We start from the raw sequence: 15531 nt of genomic DNA, 5'->3' as shown, positions 1-15531 counted from the left end.
GCTTGTTCAGATATCATATTTTCACCTAAATTTATTTTTTCTGCAATTTTTTAAAGCACAGAACTGTTACACTTCGTAGACAACCAGTTGGTGGCTTGGGCTTAAGCATAAAGGTATGGATAACTTCTTGGTTTTTTTCTTTTAATTTTCAGTATAAATAGTTCACCACAGTCTTAATTGAGATCTCATGGTTAATACACATCTTTTGCAGGGTGGTGCTGAGCACAAAGTGCCTGTCGTCATATCAAAAATATTTACAGACCAAGCAGGTAAAATATATGTTTATATTATTTAAATATATAGTACTATAGTATACATTGTTTTTTCTTGAGAAAATTAAAGGTTCTTTGAACACAGAATTAAAATACATTTATGGATCATTCCTTCAGCATCACACTTTCTTTAAGCCTTTCTATAAATGTCCAAGTGCTCCATATGTCTTTGTGCTGAATTTAAAATCTATAATCTTTTCAAGTCTTTAAGACCTGTACTTGAAATTTTACTGGTCAATATTAGCTTTAGAAAATACACTTTTTACAGCAGAAACACAACTGTGTCATAAACATAGCATTTAACATTAATCATAAAAACACAACTATGTTATAGGAAATCTACTGATACACTTAACTTTAATAACCCAGAGGATAAAATAATATGAACCGAGCATATTTTTCCTGACACAGTAATTCATTGCCATATGGTATGACTTATTGTGCCTAGTAGCAAACAGAGAGTGATTTGTAATGTTGATTTTTATTGTGATAACACCAGATATAAATCAGTATAATCCAACCCAGTTAATTATTACATTGACAAGTATTTGCAAAAGAAACCTCCTTTGCAGGGTAGTGTTAGAATTTGGAACGATCTTGAAAAATTGTAGAACTGTGAAAAAGAAAGGGTCAGTTCAGTGGAACCACTGCACGTAGGTGGGAATAATAAACTACACAAAGATAGGCAGCACCTTGCAAGGTGAAATAAAGGTTTTAGTTGATCAAAAACAAAGTCATATTTTTGTGTCTGGTGGACATGGACATGGTGACTAGTTTGTTGTTTTCTTCACTAAGGCAACCTTTAAATATTTGAAGACTTACCATGTTTCTATGATAAATCTGTATGTTTCCTGTCTTCTCTAGAATAAGTATGGCCATTTCTTATAACATTTTCTGCAAGAAAAGACAGAACACTATATAATGATACTCATTACATGCTGTGCTCCTTAAAGGACTCAGAGCCATTGGGATCAGGTTTTTGGCATCATCTTTTTAGCTTATCAGACTCTCTTCCTGCTTTGTGTAGTAGAGGCTGAGCATTTTTTTTCTACTTGGCACCATGTTCAGCTTCATGCTTTCCTAGATCTCAGACTGTGCTTTTTTTTTTCTTCTCTGCATTTTCTTTAGTGGGTCCACATTTTGCTAGAAGTGTAATACCCAAACTTGGAAACCTATTTCCAGCTGATACCTAATGAATACCCAGTATATTGGCTATACTGAATATCCTATTGGAAAGAGTGCTTTAAGTTTCTTACACATAGAGTACTTGTGTTTATATATATCAATATAATATTTTTTATGATTGTTTCTGTTGTTTAAGATTCTGTTGTTTAGGATTGTTTCTACAGTGAGGAAGAGAACAGATATTTTCATATCAATTGTAGATGGAACAATAGTAAGCTTCTAATGCATAGCTTAATAAATCACATGAAGAAAACAAATATATAGTTAAAAGGAGAAGTATAAGCATCCAGGTCTAAAGAATGTAGTTCAGGCAATTAAATACAAATAAAGGAAAGATATCTACTACTCTTTTAGGACACAATACTTTAAATCAAAGTTTATTGTAAGGTTGAATATCAAATAGTTATGTGCACTATTTTGTACATTGTAGGTAATTTTTGGAAATCTGTATCAATTTGTAGAGTAACTAGTGCACCAACAATTTTATGGGATCAACAGTTTACCTCAGAGTTGAGAGCCTCTTCTCAGAAGATACCTGTTGTAAGATCTTGTAATGTTTTGTCCAAGAAAGCTCTAAAATGAGTAGCAGTTACAATAAGAGACAATGCTGATCCTGGCTGAATCAGTGAGTTGCATGAAGACACTGACCCAATTAACAAGGTATAAAGAAGGTAGTATATGCATTAACTGCACCACTGGTGTGGGTGCTGGACAGCATGACCTCCTGAGGTACCTTCCAACCTAACTGTTTTTGTGATTAGCAAAAAAAAGATGTAGCACTGCAGGAGCATAGACATGTGATCAAAATGGTTATTGTGGCACTTCGTATCATGCACCCCCATTCTGGTTACTGAATGCCCGCACAACAGAAAACAATTCTTTTTTGTTTTCTTCTGGAAAATGAATATTTCTAAAAAGCATGAAAGGTTTTGAGAAAAACTTGGAAGTCTGGAATGTTCACATACTGCAAATCTTTCTGCAAATCTTTTTTTGGAGATGATATCGAAATCGCAAAATGTTGCTGGTTTTCTGTTTAGAAAAAAGATAATAACAAAATCTGTTCACAGCATTATTTTGATAGCAGGATATTTAATTGGTAATTAAAGCTAATAAAGAGATTATGTCCAAATGTAACTCATAGATGACCCTGAGGAAAGATTTCAATTTTAAGATTCTAATGTCCTAATGTTACAGGAAACAGTTTAATACTACTATTTAAAGGAAAAGTAGTTCTATACATATGTGCATGCTTTCTTTTTTTTTCAATTTTATCTCTCCCTATTTATTTATACACATGTATATTATATACATATATATGTGCATATTTATAAAAAATATATAATATATAAAAAATTGTGAAAGAATAATGATATAATGTAATGAAAGAATAATGATATAACAAAAGGATATGTTAAGCATGAGGAGAGATGAGACGCAGAGTTATCTCTAACTAAACAGCTATGTGTTCAAAATGTGAATAAATTAACAAGAACTTCTGTTATTCTAGAGACTAATAGTGGTGAAACTGGTAGTCTAACTTGAAAGGTGGCAATGAGATAATACCCTTTGTATGGAAACATGGGCAAAATCACTCAACTTTACTTTGGTTGGATACAGTATTATTTTATAGTTCCAAAAGCTGGAAGTGTAATATATTAAAGTAGTTGATTCTCTTGTATGTACCTTTGCAAGCCTTTTGCTGTCCTAAATAATGTAATTAGTCAGCTGTCTTTATGCCCTCTTTAAATTTCCTAATTATAGGTGAAGAAAGGAAGTGATTTTGTTGGTATTGACCTAAGCAACAGCTGAACACTTCAGCTGTTGATATAGGATGAGGATTTCAAATTTACTTGATTTAATTATTCAACACAAACACTTCTATAGCAACAGTGGTAATAAATATGATTCTTAAATTTTTGTCTATCTAGGAGGCCCCTCAAGGAGCTGTGATCTTTCTGTTTATAATTTCTAGATGAAGATACCCTACTTCACTATATTCCAGATCAATATGACTTTCATGAACAAGTTCACTGAAATATATACAGACACTCAATTCAAAAGCATAACCCTAGATTTCTGAAATACAAGCTTAAGTGGCCATTCAGTTCTGGAGGCTGATATCTCATCTATTATGAATCACAGTAAGAATGCCCTGAAATCTGTCTGAATACGTGCTCTTCTCAACAGTATTAAGAAACAGCAAGTTTTGCTAATGTCCCTCGTCACCGCAGTACTTTACATTTCTCTGTGGTTTCTGTGTTCTGTCCTAACAAACATACTGCATTTTTTCATACCACCAAAGCTTTTATTAAAGTTGATTTCAGAAGGAGAGAAGTACTATGTCAGTCTCTAAATGAGAACAAGTAAACATGAACACATTTATGAATTCAAAACAGAAGCAGTGTACTTAACTTCAGAGTCATTTTAATCCAGCACGGTTGATACAGATATCTTTCCAGAGTTATTGAATTGCACACTTTAAGGAGAAGCAAATATATGTTTCCTCAAGTATAAGTAAGCTTAAACACAGGAACACTTACAAATCATCTGTTAAATATAAGATTGGAACACCTAAAATGGGTAATAATAAAATCATTTCTGCTACAGTAACTAGGAAAAAGAGTAGGCATTCAGGAAAACTGGAAAGGATGGAATATAATCTTATAAAACTGTAGGGATTTTAATATAAGAAATTATTTACTTCTCAAACTAGCCATCTAGATATCTTTACAGTGCTTATCTCTGCTATGTCAAAATACTGTCTGGAATTAGATCACACAGGAATCCTTACTGGTAAGTTTTGTGTAAATATGAGTCACTTGTGGAAGGCTAAAGGCAACACCATGGAAAATGCCAAAGATGGGACATGTTCTTCCAGAGGTAATAACAGCTGTTTGTATTTCTTTAATAAAAAGAGGATAGTTTAAACTGCTAAATATTTAAGAGCAACTGAATGCTTCTTAGATCTTTCTAAAGAAATGCAGTTACAGGAATATGAAGCATGAAACTTAGATATTAATATAGCACTTACAGATGCTTACTTACCTAGTTGCAAAATTTTAGAATAAAATTTAATTAAGAACAAACTATATGGAAACATATGGACAGTAATTAGACAGTCACAGATAGACAGTTACAGATAGACTGGAACTACATGGAAACTAAACTATGTGGAAACAGACTGTAAACTCTGCATCACATATGTGGTGAGTTGAACAGTCATATTCCTAAAAAAAAAAAAAATAATAATCTTGATAATGAAATAGTAAATACATGGGAAATGAGTGGTCCTTTATTTACTGGGCTCCTCAAAGAAAGTGTCCCATAGCTTATTATTTCACTTCCAAAACAAGGATTTGTTGTTCCTGCCCATGTGTCTAATTTTCCAGTTGACTCAGAATGTAAGCAACATTACTAGTAATTTCACAAAATACGTTTTTGAAAATATACTAAATGTGAAAGCTTCTAACTAAAATTTTCCAAGATTGATCAATACTTTCTCTTAGTTTTTTCTTTGAGGAGATTTAATACAATATTGTTTTTCCTTTATTTTCCTTTTTGAAGCTGACTTCAAATTGAGTGAATCATTACATAATATTTTGTGTTTTGCTAATAGCTTCTAGATGTGTACTACTCATATTGTTATCATAATCAGTATTAACAGCTAATTTATGGTAAAGAATGCAGTAGTTTTGCAGTCCAGTATAGATTCCTTTTCTTACAGATGGGTGATTGAACAATTGAACGTGGCTAGTTGAAAGGAATCAGATCATTTAGGCTTATTTGATGCACAGTGAACCTATGAGAAATGTTGTCAGGTCCATTAAATGTCCCTTAAAATCCTTATACACAGTAAGAATTAAATTGCATGATCTTTTCTATGGTTCTCCCTATTATTTTTCTCCCTATTATCTGTTATTTTCATTTTAAATGACTAGGGAGTCTTTATGAACTTTTGGAGGCTGTAAATCCTCGTGGACTTTAAAATAACTTCATTGTATGTATAACTGACTTTTAATCACATATAGTATTGGGGGCGGGGTTTGTAAAAACAGTTTATTATACCAGTCAAGGATAAAATTTCTCTTTTATGTTGTAGAATTATGAAGCTAGCAATCACATTTTTTTACCTTGATGCAGCATTCCATTTTTGTGAGAACTGCTGTAATAATCTGACTACTGCTGTGAGCTTTGCCTGTATCTCTTGTAACATGTCAAGTCAGACAAGCAACAGTGATGAAACAGACTCATCTCTTCCGAAACAGAACAGTGAGTTCAGCTCACTAAGGCATGATGAAAATAGTTAAATAAAATTAAATACAACTTGGTGGAAGAGGGATAGTTTGGATTTTGAAAGCATTTTCCCACCTTCTGTGCTCTATAAGGTGATGTATAACCCACATGCTGCTATATTGAAAAAACTTCTGTTTTATGTGGTTAGTCCATTTCTGACTGAAAATGGCATGTACCGTGGAAGAAGTGGAACAAACTCAGGACATTCAGCCATTGAAACATTCTTGGCTTGAAACCTTGCACTCTGCAAACACAGAATGTGTCTATGACCAAATGCCACATCCTGGCTGCCTGTATTCAGGGCCTTCTGTTTAGAGGACATAGTGTGGATTTGTCAAGGGCTTATGACAGGTTCATTTACACATAGATGCCAAACAAAGATGGTTTAATATGGAAGCACATGTGCTACTTCCTCCCTAAGTATTTTTTCAGAGTTGACCCCAGTCATTCACAAAGGTAGTACAGCTGAGGTAACCAAGGCTAGTCTGAATGGGTCAGTGGCCAGAAGCCAGGAGCTTGACTCCAGTGGGCCAACAAGGTCAAGTTTAAGGACGAGTTAAGCCCAGATGGAGGTGCTTGTGTGCATAAGGAAGTCAGAGTGGATCAAAAGCTTGTGTTACACCTTGCACTGATGAAGGTGGAGGTTGAACATGAGTCCTTCATTGAACAGAAGAAAGGCCTTACTTGAACATAAGACATTAGAACTTGCACGCTATTTAATATCTGTACACTGTTTCCTAGTGTCACATATTTGACTTAATATTTTTGCAGGATTATTCTTATTCTCTTCTATTTATTTTTAATTATTTTGCCCATGTTATTTTTCTTTATTACTGGAAAGCTAAAGGTATCTGAAGATAACATCTACTCAGTGTTCTCGCTCTTAGATCCACGCCTCCAGCACTACGTTTGGTTTGACAGGACCGAGTAGAACATTCTTAGCATTTAGGATTTTTTTCTTTTTCAGTATTGCATCTTTGAGACTAGTCAGGCACCAACAGGGGCCTCATTACCTGTTGATAGAAAGAACATCTCTATGAACAGTTTAATAGCAATCAACAAGAAGAGACAAGTAGTTTGATCTCTGATTGAAGAATATATTTTTATTCAAAATAATAATTAAGCACATACTTAAGTTGCAATGATATGGAGTCACTATATGTTTAGTGAAAAGTGTATGGATAAATGAATTCTACAGTTGAGGCTTTAGAGTAATACATGATAATGGGATTTGTTTTGAGGGTTAAATGCTGAAACAAGGGACTTATTGAGGTAACTAAAGAATTCTTTGAGTAGAAGGATGCACAAGCTTAATTTTTAGTTGTTTGTTTAAGTGAACAGGCATCTACTTAAAATCAGATCTGAGAAATGTTTTTAAGAAGATACTGGAAATATTTGTATGCTTTAAAATTATTTATAAATGATTCCGCAGGAAAAGAAAAATTGGAATGAAATATTTGTATGTTTCACTTGAAAATTATGTTTTGTTGTGGAATTTGCTTTAATTTTCTTTTTATAGGATTTAAGAGCTTGATGAATTCAAAACACATTTTTAGAGAGAAAACCAAAGTATTCACATTTTAGGCTGATATAAAAAATTTTTTCATTTATTTGATTTGGCTAAAAAAACAGAAAGAGTGAACTAGCTGCCCAATTCCAGACTTGCACAGTCACTTACTTACTTTCCTGAAATGGGGCTTTATATATGTGTATATTTATATACGTGTGTGTGTGTGTGAATGACACCTGAGGGCTGTGCTGCCATTCAGAGGGACCTGGACAGGCTGGAGTGATGGGTAGAGGGAATCTCCTGAAGTTCAATAAAGGGAAGTGCAGGGTCCTGCACCTAGGGAGGAATAACCTCATGCATCAGTACAGGCTGGGGGTTGACCTGCTGGAAAGCAGCTCTGCGGAGAAGGACCTGGGAGTCCTGGTGGAGAAGTTGTTAACCATGAGGCAGCAGTGTGCCCTTGTGGCCAAGGCAAATGGTATCCTGGGTTGCATTAGGAAGAGCATTGCCAGCAGGTCAAGGGAAGTGATCTTCCCCCTCTACTCAGCCCTGGGGAGGCCACACCTGGAGTACTGTGTCCAGTGCTAGGCTCCCCAGTACAAGAGAGACATGGAGTTACTGGAGTGAGTCCAGCAAAGGCTTACTAAATCCCCTGATGAGGGGACTGGAGCATCTCTCATATACTGGGACTGTTCAGCCTGGGAAAGAGAAGGCTGAGGGGGGATCTTATCAATGTGTATAAATATCTGAAGGAAGAGTGTCAAGAGGATGGGGCCAGACTGTTTTCAGTGGTGCCCAGTGACAGGATGAAAGACAACTGAAACACAGGCAGTTCCATCTGAATAGGAGGAAACCCTTTTTACTGTGAGGGTGACAGAGCACTGGCACAGGTTGCTCAGAGAGGTTGTGGAGTTTCTATCCTTGGAGACATACAAAAGCCATCTGGACAGGATCCTGGGCAATGTGCTCCAGGTGATCTTGCGTGAGCAGGATGATCTCCAGAGGTCCCTTCCAACCTGAACCATTCTGTGATTCTGTAAAGATGCTTCTGGATACTGTACTTTAGTTCTGTATGTATTTCATGATCAATATTCACTTTGGAAGGTGCATTTTGCAGTTTATGAAACAAAAGATCGATATTAAATCTGAAAACCATAATCTGTAATTTCAGTGAACTTGTAGTATTACAGTTATCATTCACATACTTTAATCTTAATAGAGAAAGGTATCAAAATGCAATATACTGTTTTAATTATCATCTCTTCCATGTAACATTTCAGTGAATATACTACTGCCTTAGGATACCACTGATATGAACAGTTCCTATTCTTTCTTCTACCTACCTCTGGTTGAACGTAGTTCCTTCATGAATTTCAGAAATCTAATTAAATAGAAGTTACTATTTGAATTTATTACCATTACAGTCCAGGTAGAAGAAAAAAATTATAATTATTCTATGCAGGCAAATTAGAGACCTAGACCATACGTGTTCACTCAGATCATTTGTTCAGGAGAGAACCACCTGAAATCTTTCTGAAGATGGATGGTGTTTTGGACTTTGGGTTTGGAGCTTGCTTTTACCATGGTGCTTTAGTGTGGAAGCTGAAGAAGCAAGCAGCTGGACAGAAAGCATCCTCTGGTCTGTAATACAGACTCACAGTGCACTGAAAGATACCGATTAAATTCAGAAGAAAATTCATGCAGATATTTTGGGGCAGAAGCACAACCAAGAATCATACAGTATATTTGATGGAAAGAGCAAATGTAGTGATCCTTCTGCTGGGAGATAGTGTCATATGGAATAATATGAGAAATTTAATAACATCCTTTGGCAATTTCAGAAGAGTTCTATTTTTGATCTTTTCACTGTTCTTATCTTCTTTGTACTGATTTATGAATTAAAGACTTTTTAGGCTATTTTAGGAAATATATCTCTTCTTTCCTTATAACTCATTTAATGTATATACTTCTGCTATTTCTGGCATCACCTCAGTTTGTCAAGTAAGTTTTCCAATTTTCATATCTACAGCTTTTACAACGTTTTTTGCATTCTATAATGGTATGTAATGGAAACTGAGTTACCTATTTTGGAAGAAAAGATTGAAGATACCAGATTTGCGTTTAATTTATTTCTATATAAAATGTTACATATTCATAACTTGTCTGACTTTATATTATGCTATTCAGCTCAGTAGGCTTTTTACCTGTGATATTAATCATACGTCTATTAGAGCTAACCTTACACCTTAGAATATTGCAATTATGTGAGCAGATTCATCTTCCTTTACATTTTACTGCATTCCTCAATTTATTCACCAAGTGATTAATTAATTTTAAAATGTGTGCAACTATTTTCAACTGAAAAATATTGTACTCATTCTTAAAATATTATCAGGTTTATATTGAGTAACATGTAAAGACTTTCTGATACTATTAACCATATCCTAGAAATGCTGCATTTTTATCAATTTAACTAAGTTTGCACTGACTTTTAATGGGGTCCTAATTATTCTTGCCTGGTAGAACTTTTTTTTATTGTTTAACAATAAACATAGCTTGCTCACAACTGTAACTGTTGCTTTTGCTACTTACTTATTGCTACTTACTTCTGTCCTTATACAATAGATGAGTATTTTTACTTTTATTTTCAAAAGTAATGAACTTATTGGCTATAGTTAGGAATGTATCTCAAACAATAAATAACAGTAGTAATGTAGCATTTTCAAATTTTCTAAAGATATATTAAAAAAAAAGATGCTGTGTTTCTCATTACACCATCTTAGGTGCCATGTGTTTCCTTGAAAAAGTGAAGTTTTAAGTACTTCCATGACTAAAGTTCCAATTTTATGTGTCTTAACTTCTAGTATTGATATTTTTCTATAAAGACAAAGTCAGATGAGGAAGAACTGATTTACTAAGTGTGCATAAAACTGAAAATGTTTTCCTCTAGTACAAATTTATTCACATAATCACACATTCACAAGTTACACCACTCAACACTATTGGGTGAGGCACATGAATTACAATGAGATGAGAATTTACTGTTCATCAGCTGACCCATGATAACATTCATACGGGCTCTCTTTGCTGGCAACAAATACAAGATAATCTGTGTTACGTTAAACCCCTTCCCTTAACTAAAAAGGTAACTTCATGTGTCTCAGTTTTTCTTAATTGACTTCACACTGAATATTATTTGCTTGGAAATCACTGAAAGAATCACATTTTTAGCAGTTTGGCTTAAGATTATGATAACGAGACATACAAATACCTGGACTTCTGCAGGAAATTCAAGTTATTTGCATTTTTCTCCTAATTTCCTAAAGTAGGTCGAAAGTTAGTCTATTTTATCACAGTGTGTGTTGACACTTCACACAGATCATCTGATAAACTGTCAATGCAGCTGATGTCACAAACCTGCTTGCAATGAGAAAATCATACAAAAGCCTTCAATAATTTTTCTTTTAGTCAGTGCTAAAAGATAGACGGGCAGAAATTTAACTGAACTGTAAAGCTTTTCCTGTTATATCTTTTGATATACAAAGCACATTTAATTAAAAAAAGAGGAGTCATCCCCAGGACTTTTCCACATGTCTTCTATGTTTTGAAATGCATAGAGCTTATTGCCCCCACCAGATCAGAAAAAAAATGGCAAATTCTGGCAGTAATATAGGCTCTCAGAGTTATTAGGCAATTAGTATCAAAATGGTATTTTTTGAAATTGGCAAGAGACGCAGAGGACAGTTATAATATCATCTGCCTTCTAAAAGTCACAGCAGGGCAGGAAAAGGTTTGGGTTTTTAATTTTTTTAAAAGTTAAGGAAAGAATTTTCTCCTGTTTATGCTTTTCCTTGATGCCAGTTGCTATGCTTTAGCGGTTGCTAATTGCACTTACCCATTTGCCTCCGTTTATTTTTTGGCTTATATAAAATGTAAAACAATATTTGTTTATAAGAAAACAACATTTGTTCCATTGATATAGTCTGCAGTGAAAAATATTATGAATTTGTTGTTGCAGTAGTTTTCCTTTCAAGTTGGACTCAGTGCCAGCCATATAGGGGAAAGCACTTTTATTAGTAGAATGTTGTAATAAACAATTTATTCTGAAAACCTGCTGTTTTGCTTGTAATATCTGAAGGGAAATAGTGAAGAAGCAAAGCCAGTGTCAAAAGCAAAGCCATCTGCAAAACAGATTCATCCCTGTTACGTTTGCCTGTGTGACGTTTTCTGATTCTTTTAGAATTAAAACAACTTTTCATTTGAAAAAAGAAATTTCTAGCAATTCACAGCAATAAAGCAGGCTTTGAAATCATGAGCTAACTGTAAAATCTCCCCTTAAGCTGCCTATTTCTGTAAAAGATATCATAAAATAGCTTAGATGGTCTTAAGTATCAGAATTGACTACAAGCTTGCTGATCATTCCAGGGAATGGAGTGGAGAATGGGATGAGAGAACAGCCTGTGAGGGATTCTCACACTGAAAATGAGTAGAAAAAGAGATGGAAAATCACAGAGATAAACAGAGCTAGAAATGAATAAAGCAGAATAGGGAAGAAAAATGGTAATAATACTGGAACAGAGAAAATCAGTTTTGTTACAGGACCATAGTAAATACGACACTAACAATCTGAAGTATATATGGTTAGAAGTGTCCACCATTTCTTCACACCCCCACCCCCAGTGGAACCTGACTCAGTTACATTTTTCTGGATGAGATATCCATGTTTGATTTGGGAGGATTATTATTCTTAATTGCTGTGTAAGTCTTCAAAAACTGCTATGAAAATCTGTCTGCTCTCAATGTGAGATTCTCTTTGCTCCTCATGAGGTCGTTTTTTTTTTTTTTTGTGAATATAGTTCCCATACATGTGAATACATAATTTTGTGAATACAGTTCCCACTGTAGCTCCCATTGCATTCTAGGAACCGGGAATTAAAAAAACAGTGCTTAGGTTTCTCACAGCAAAAAAGATCCAGAAAATGATATGGGTAGCATAGAGTATGAAGAATAATTCTGAGAAGAATCAACATCTGGAAATCAAACTATAGTTTATACTAAATCCTGTTTTCATCCAGGATATCTTTATTTACAACAAATACTTCCTTAATATGTTAATGCCATGTTAAATTAGTTGTGTTTGAACAAATATGCTCATTATTAGAATACTACATATATTCCTGTATGCACCTTTGCAAATGTTCCTTTGATAGTAACAGCAGTACTCAAGGACTCAACAGTGTATTTTGTAAGCCAGGAATACGTGTAATTCTTCTGAGGTAAATATCTCTCTTAGAGCAACAGCTGTTTCCTTTTCAGTAAAAAATATCAACTTATTTAGCAGTAGTTTACAAGAAATGGAGAAAATCACAATATTGGTATTCTCAGTGAAATAAAGGCAGAAATTAAGGTCACTAGCTAGCATGGAATTTGGGTAGAATATTGAGACAAATATTTCTATCAGTGTAAAAAGAGATAAGTCATCTCAAATTCCACATAATCTATTGGGAGCAAATAAACTCCAGTGTTCAATAGTCTTATATCAAATAGCATAGTTTCTTCTGGAAGTGTATTTTCTCTTACCCTCATGGTAAGGCATTAGTTTAACAATGAATTCATGGCTTGAGCAAAACTTACTGACTCAAAAAGCATCATCTTTTGCAGCAGCAGTTATTTTATGGGATTCTCATCCAAGTATTCAGCCAGCCTAATCCTGCTTAGCTTTTGGAATCTGATGCAATTACGGGCTATTGTGATAAGGCAAAAGGCTTACTACCCAGATTTATTTTATAGTAATGTGAAGTCAGAACTTGCTGTGTTTAGATATAGTATTCTCCCCTTTTTCTTGGCAATATTATGTCAAGTAAGTCTTTCTCATGCTTTTACAGATTCCTATATTTGCCCTCTAGTTGCCTTTGTATGTTTACCTTCTGTTTGTGTAGCTTCTTAGCTCTGCAGTAATCTTGAGAGAGTAAATAAATAAGAGCTATACAACTCTATTTTGAATTATGTGCCAGCGGAGAGGAGGAGGGAAACAGAAAGTAAAATCAAGCAATCCATAGTTAGACTACAAAGCCTACATCTGTGCTCTTGGCTTTCTGATCACCACGGAGTGACGCTAAATCACACTTAATTAATTGCATGAATTTCTTCAAATGATTTAACATTTTTGGTATGCTCCCACAGATTCTTCTGTCGTAATAATTGCACATGTTTAATTACTAACAAAATAGTACCTTTCACTTGCAAACAAAGAAGTGCCAATTTTTTTGGTATAAATCATGGTTTCCTAAAATTTCCCAGATTACTACTGCTAAAAGCAGCAACATTAGTAGTTGTATTTTGACCCATGCACATATATTTAGTTTCTAGACAACTATGATCCCACTCCCATGACCTGACTTTACCAACTTTCCTAGTGTTACAAGAAAAACACCGCCTTCTATTATGTGCAGACCCTGCCTGCCCAATGAGTAGAACAGAAAAAGACTCACTTTATTAGTATTTCTTTTATTGAAGAAAATCTGAAGTTTACAATTGCTAGCACGTATCTATGACAAAGGTGTTGTAGACAATTCCTGGTGTCAGTTGCATGCACGTGACTGTGACCTATGCCAAATTGCAAGGAGGACTCCATCTAAGAGTGATCAGCTCTTGCACAGATACTTGGATGGTGGGTAGGTGTCATTATGTTATCTGCACACTGTTATAGTTCATGCTGTTCTTTACATAGTCCAAGTTCAAAATACTTCTGGTCTTCCAGGCCAAAACAGTTTTATCTTGAATTAACTTTGTAGAAGCAAGAGCATATGCAGCTATAAGAGTACCAGCTAAAATATTGTTTGGCAAGATGGCATTAGCTTTTTAACAGTTTGTTAACCTACTCACATAAAGTAACTAATATAGTTCATGCTGTTCTTTACATAGTCCAAGTTCAAAATACTTCTGGTCTTCCAGGCCAAAACAGTTTTATCTTGAATTAACTTTGTAGAAGCAAGAGCATATGCAGCTATAACAGTACCAGCTAAAATATTGTTTGGCAAGATGGCATTAGCTTTTTAACAGTTCGTTAACCTACTCACATAAAGTAACTAATCACTAATCTGCTGTGAGTCAGCAGGAGATTCATTCTGCCACTAAGGCATTCAGGGATGTTGAGGAGGGTAGTGGCATTTTCTGTATCACTGCTGAATATCCCACTCCTTCATTCACATAGGACCTATTATCGTCTCTCCAAAGGTGTCTCCAAAGGTCTCCGTGCTACATCCTGACTTGACCTGCTCCTGTATCCAGTACTTGTCTCAGCTCACTTCTCCTGTGCATGTCTCACATTGAGTTGATTTCTACAGTGTGTCAGACTTCAGGCTTGTGTACATGTAGGGTCTACAAGTGATTTCCTAAGTGGGTGTGTAGGCAGACACAGTACTTCAATAACATGAAGCCATCTTTTTCTGCCTGCTCCACAGGCACTGAGAGAAATGAGGAAACCAGTCCTAAAATTTCCCATGTACTACCAGTAGTTTACTTACTACAGTGTGGGCAACCTCGTGCTTTAGAATAATGACATGGTGTTTTGAAACACATTTTATTATTGAGTGAGTTAAAAGCTTTTCTTTATATGATAAACTGGACACATATGAAAAGGAGGAAGACTAAGCTGAGGGAACCTCATATTCAAGAATAGAAATTTGGACCTTTTTTTTGCTTTAAACAAAGAAATGGAATTTAACATAGTACTGTAAAGAACATGTGCACTTAAAAAGCTTTTCCAACAAGGTATTTTTCAATGTCTGAAGTAAGAGAGTTCTACTTTCAAATATTGATTAGAAATGTCAAATTGTTTGTCCTTAAAGTATAGTAATAAATCAAATGGCAGCAAGTGTCTCTTTACAGTCATGATGGACACTTTGACTAGTTCATGGGAGAGGAGGGAAAAACACATCTGTACAGCTTTAAGGAGTCTCTTGTACTCTGGTTACCAATTTCTCCAGTCTTGGTTTTATTTCATCTGGTTTCTTAATTAATGATTTTCATTTTCCTTATGAAGTGAATACTTATGCCTATATTTAAAGTTAAGCCTATGAGTTGAGAGGTCCGTAAAGTCAATGAAGCTAATCATATGCTTAAAACTGATCATGTTTTTGTGCAAAACTAATACAGTGTCAGAGAACTTACTGCTTTGTATATTTCCTATGTAATTCAGGAATTTAACAATTTTTGAAAAATTAAATGGAAATATTTATTTTGATAAAAGTAGGAAAATATGCACAATAA

At 34.7% G+C, this 15531-nt stretch overlaps 1 protein-coding gene across 1 annotated transcript in view; it reads left to right on the top strand.

Annotated features, from left to right (window-relative positions):
- The window catches only part of LOC135326596 (gamma-2-syntrophin-like), a 168819-nt gene that overhangs the window by 61278 nt on the left and 92010 nt on the right, over positions 1 to 15531 (top strand). Inside the window, exons 3-4 of the mRNA XM_064504403.1 lie at positions 57 to 113; positions 212 to 269. Of these exons, the coding sequence (XP_064360473.1) occupies positions 57 to 113; positions 212 to 269 (115 nt within the window). The remainder of the gene's footprint in view (positions 1 to 56; positions 114 to 211; positions 270 to 15531) is intronic.

This window comes from Dromaius novaehollandiae, unplaced genomic scaffold (genome assembly GCF_036370855.1).
Source record: "Dromaius novaehollandiae isolate bDroNov1 unplaced genomic scaffold, bDroNov1.hap1 HAP1_SCAFFOLD_32, whole genome shotgun sequence".
NCBI classification, from domain to species: Eukaryota; Metazoa; Chordata; class Aves; order Casuariiformes; family Dromaiidae; genus Dromaius; species Dromaius novaehollandiae.
The sequence above is the reverse complement of the archived record's forward strand: the minus strand, read 5'-3'. Positions and strand labels throughout refer to the sequence as shown.